Source organism: Solanum lycopersicum, chromosome 7, assembly GCF_036512215.1.
Source record: "Solanum lycopersicum chromosome 7, SLM_r2.1".
In the NCBI taxonomy this organism is placed as follows: domain Eukaryota; kingdom Viridiplantae; phylum Streptophyta; class Magnoliopsida; order Solanales; family Solanaceae; genus Solanum; species Solanum lycopersicum.
In genome coordinates this window covers 25,957,553-25,962,552 of record NC_090806.1, presented here as the reverse complement: position 1 = coordinate 25,962,552, position 5,000 = coordinate 25,957,553, and the positions used below count along the sequence as shown (strand labels likewise).

The 5,000-nt window shown below is 38.0% G+C and overlaps 1 protein-coding gene across 1 annotated transcript in view; it reads right to left on the bottom strand.

The window, feature by feature from the left end:
• LOC138337372 (uncharacterized) overlaps positions 1-3,285 on the bottom strand; it is a 5,105-nt gene extending 1,820 nt beyond the window's left edge. The window contains exons 1-2 of the mRNA XM_069287282.1: positions 2,984-3,285; positions 2,580-2,912 (exon numbers count right to left, since the gene is read on the bottom strand). Coding sequence (XP_069143383.1) covers positions 2,580-2,912; positions 2,984-3,285 — 635 coding nt within the window. The remainder of the gene's footprint in view (positions 1-2,579; positions 2,913-2,983) is intronic.
• Between the last annotated feature and the right edge of the window lie 1,715 nt (positions 3,286-5,000).

The following is a 5,000-nucleotide window of genomic DNA, read 5'->3' as shown; positions in this document are numbered from 1 at the left end:
AATACCAAGTTTGTCACGACCCAAATCCGGGCCGCAACTGGCACCCACACTTACCCTCCTATGTGAGCGAACCAACCAATCTAAACCTTAACATTTCAATATAATATCAACATAAAGTAATGCGGAAGACTTAAACTCATTAATAAAAACCAATAATCAACTTCTATAACTCAAAACTTATCATTCCCCAAAATCTGGAAGTCATCACCACAAGAACATCTACGATCAAATGACTAAACTAAGAGTATTCTAAAAGCTAAAAATACATAAGAAGCTAGTCCATGCCGGAAGTTCAAGGCATCAAGACTTGAAGAAGAAGATCCAGTCCAAGCTAGAAGCATTAGCTCACCCTGAATTTCCGATGTAGTAAGACTGGCTTGAATTACTGTTGAGTCGAAGACGACAGCACGTTTGCTGCACTCCACAAATAAAATAGAAGGAAAACATAAAAGTAGGGGGTCAGTACAAAACACGGGTACTGAGTAGATATCATCGGCCAACTCAAAATAGAAAACAATATATACCAAGTAATATCATAAAATCAACTATGATACTTAACATGTAGCAACAGCAAGTACTATATAATTAACAATTACCGTCAAGTTCACACATGAGGACTCAAGCCTCAATACCATACTCATTTGGGAATTATGTTCTTTAGATTGAGTATATTAACATCTTTCAAGATTCATTATCTTTATTTCTCTTGTGTCGGTACGTGACACTCCGCTCCCTCATATCCATTAATCCACTTGTGTCGGTACGTGACACTCCGATCCCCTAAATCTACGTGTCGGTTCGTGACACCCGATCCCCTAATTCTACGTGTTGGTTCATGACACCCGATCCCCTAAATATACGTGTCGATTCGTAACACCCAATCCCCTAAATCTACGTGTCGGTTCATGACACCCGATCCCCTAATTCTACGTGTCAGTTCGTGACACCCGATCCCCTAAATCTACGTGTCGGTTTGTGACACCCGATCCCCTAAATCTACGTGTCGGTTCGTGACACCCGATCCCCTAATTCTATGTGTCGGTTCGTGACACCCGATCCCCTAATTCTACGTGTCGGTTCGTGACACCCGATCCCCTAATCTCATTCTATCAACTCATCAAGCCTTCTCCCTTACCAAGGTATCATCAATCTCATTACTTTAGTTTATCAAGCCTTCTCCCTTACCAAGGCATCATCATTAAAAAGAGATTAGGTTTTTATCAAGATTTGGGATTCAATAACTTCATCATGCTTAATATAATCACAATTATATAATCACGTTCATGCATGCATACAATTAAGCACGTAGCAGGGTTTACAATACTATCAATACATATCATTCGCTATTAAGAGTTTACTATGAAAGCATGAAAACCATAACCTACCTCCACCGAAGATTCGTGATCAAGCAAGCAAACTTTCCCAAAGCTTTGTGTTTTCCCCCCTTCTCGATCGTCTCTCTCTCTATCGATTCCCTTCTCTCTCTTTCTGTTCTTTTCTTTTTCTTATTCCAAACCCTCTTTCCTTTACCCTAATTAGTATATAGTTAAGAATAAAAGATGGCAATAATGACCCACTAATTAACATAAGGTTACTTCTTTTAACCCCCAAAGTAATTAGACTTATTAACATTAACCCACTAACTTTATAATTAGAGCAAGAATAGTCAAAAACATCCCTTTAAAACATAACCAGAATTCCGACTTCAACTGGGATTACGCAACATGTGATGGCCCGTCGTGCCTGTGACGGTCCGTCCTGCAGGTCGTCGCAAGGTTCAGAGACCGGAATTTCCACTGAAGACTCTATGACGGTCCGTCACGCCTGTGACGGTCCGTCACGCCTATGACGGTCCGTCCTGCAATTCCGTCACAAAGTTCAGAGAGTCAATTTTCAGTACCCAATTTCAGATTTTCTAAGTGTTTTGAAACGAGACCCTTCGACGGTCCGTCGTGCCCATGACGGTCCATCGTGGGGTCTGTCGCTTCATCCAGTTTTTCGAGAATTGAAGTCTGCTGCTCAAAACGACTAAACAGGTTGTTACATGACCATAGATAACTACTACACAAACTCTCAATTAACTTGATTATCTTAGCTGGAAAGATGAACAATTGTGCCCAATAAGAGTGGACACCAAATAACACTGTCTGTACAAGTTGAGTTCTACCTGAATAAGATAGTTTCCTGGCTGTCCATGAGTTTATTCTTGCCATTATTTTATCAATGAGAGGATACCATTGCAGAACTTACATTTTCTTCGTTGATAATGGCACTCCCAAATATATGAAAGGAAGTTCCTCCATGTTGTATCCTAGCTGCTAAACAATCTGCTGCCTCACTTCCATTTGAACACCTTCACAATATATTGAGCTTTTATTGAGATTAGCTTGTAACCCTGAAGCTTGGGAAAATTGAGAGAAACACAGTTGGATAGCATTAACAGACTCAAGATCTCCTCTAGCAAACCGTAAAAGATCATCCGCAAAACACAAGTGAGTTATATCAAGTTTAGAGCACTTAGGATGATACTTGAATTTTTTTTATCATTCTTAAGACCCTTAAGAATCTTAATAAGGTACTCCATAGCTATAGCAAACAGGAAAGGAGACATTGGATCTCCTTGTCTCAATCCTTTAGCTGCTTCAAAACATTGAGAAATCTGTCCATTAACCACAATGGAGTAGTTCACTGTCTTGACACATTTCATTATCCATTGCACAAATATCTCAGGAAATCCTAGACCAAACATTACTTGCTCCAAGAATGCCCATTCCACGGAATCATAAGCTTTCTGTAAATCAATCTTCAACATGTTTCTAGGAGAAATGTGCTTCCTAGTATAAGCTTTAACCAGCTCTTGAGCAAGCACTATATTATCAGAAATCTTCCTTTCTGGAATAAACCCTGCCTGGCTATCACAAATGGTACTTTGAATCACACCATGTAATCTATTAGTTATCACTTTGGAGATGATCTTATATACCACAGTACAACAAGCCTGTATTCTTTCACAGTTTTAGGATTTTGAACTATTGGTATAAGAGACACTAGAGTACATTTGAATGCTTTATATAGCTTGCCTATTGTGAAAAAGCTCTGAACAGCCTCAATGATATCCCCTTTAATGTTCTGCCAAGTATGTTTAAAAAAGAAAGCATTATAACCATCTATACCTGGTGCCTTATCATTCCCTATGGACTTTAAACCATCATAAATCTCTTGTTCTGTTACTGCAGCACACAATTGTAACCTCTGCTGCTTTATCAAAGTAGGGCCTCTTTTCATCACTTGAGCATTAATGGCTGGTAGCTAGCCTGCTGAAGTTCCCATAAGACTCGTATAGAACAACACAAACTCATCCTGAATTTCATGTGGATCACATAGCATCTTACCCTTCAAAGACATAATATTTCTTATTTGTTTCTTTTGAGTTCTCTCCTTTATAACTGAGCTGAAAAACTTATTATTTGCATCCCCTAATTGGATCCATTTTATCCTTGCCTTCTGCCTCAAAGCACTTTCTTCTATCATTGACCATTTTTAAAGTTTAATCAGTAACTCTTTTTCCTGCACAATTAGCTCATCAGTAGCTTGCTCATTTAGTTGATCTTGAACTTTTGCAATCTCCACTCTAGCCATCTCAATCTGTTTCCCAATGTATTTAAATTCCTTTCTATTTAACGATTTTAGTACATGCTGAAGATCCATCAACTTACACCAAACCTGCTTCATTATACTATTTCCATAGTCTTTTTTCCATATAGCTTCCACCATTTCCATAAAGCCCTCATGATCAGTCCATACATTAAAAAATTTAAAAATAACTTTCCCATGCTGCTGAGTTTTTTGCTGTAAAACCATCATAGAGCTATGATCAGATATGCATGGATTCCCATATTCTACATTAACATGTCCCCATTTATTCATCCATTCATCATTTCCAAATGCTCTATCAATTCTACTTGATATTCTATCCCTCCCACACTGCTTGTCAGTCCAAGTATAGTAGTTACATTTCCACTGCAATTCAGTAACCACCATATCTCTCACACATTCAACAAAATCGTTTATCTCATTATTAGTTATAGGAACTCCATCTAACTTATCATTAGTAGAAAGAAAAGCATTAAAATCTCCTACTATGAGCCAAGGTTGAGAAATACCTTTTGATATTGTATTCATTTCTTGCCACACAAACTTTTCCTCTGTCCAACTGTATTAAAGACATACACCACAGTCAATATAAACTGATAATCTTGACTTCTTTCACTAACCTGACAATGCAGAAGTTGAGCTGAGCTATTAATCATCTTGATCTCATACCAGTTATCATCTCATACCAACCAAATTCTTCCATTAGGACTATCAGTATAATTATGTAACATCTTCCACCCTGGTGCTATCCCTTTAAGAATTGATTTCACATTTTTTTAACTCTTGTTTCAATTAACCCTGCCAAAGTGACTTTATTCTTTTGTAAAAGCACCTTAATCTCCTTCTGCTTATACCTTTTATTCATACCCCTCACATTCCAGAAAAACCACTTCATCAACAAGTCTTTGATGCTCCACCTCTATCAATAGATAGTGAAGCCATTTTGTTATGCATAAGACTCTCAAATCCATTCCTTGTTGGTATAGCTTTCAATATAGGGAGGTTAGCCATACTCAATTCTAGTTGTCTATCTACATAAGACTGCTCATCATTATTCCTTGGTGTTTGTTGATCTAGATTCCTATCTCCTGTTTTTCCTCCTGCTTATTTTTCTGTGGACTAAGATTGTTCTCTTGTCTTTGCTCATCTATCTTCTCTTGCTCAGTCTTTTGTGATATTGGACCTTTATACTGCCATGTTTGAGTTACTTTTTTCCATGGCCTTCTTCTCTTTGGCATCTCTTCTTTTGATTATGGTTCCACTTGACATAGATGCCCTATCTTTTGGCACCTATCACAATATTGAGGCCTCCATTCTAAGACTACTTCCTGCAGAAATGTTTTCCC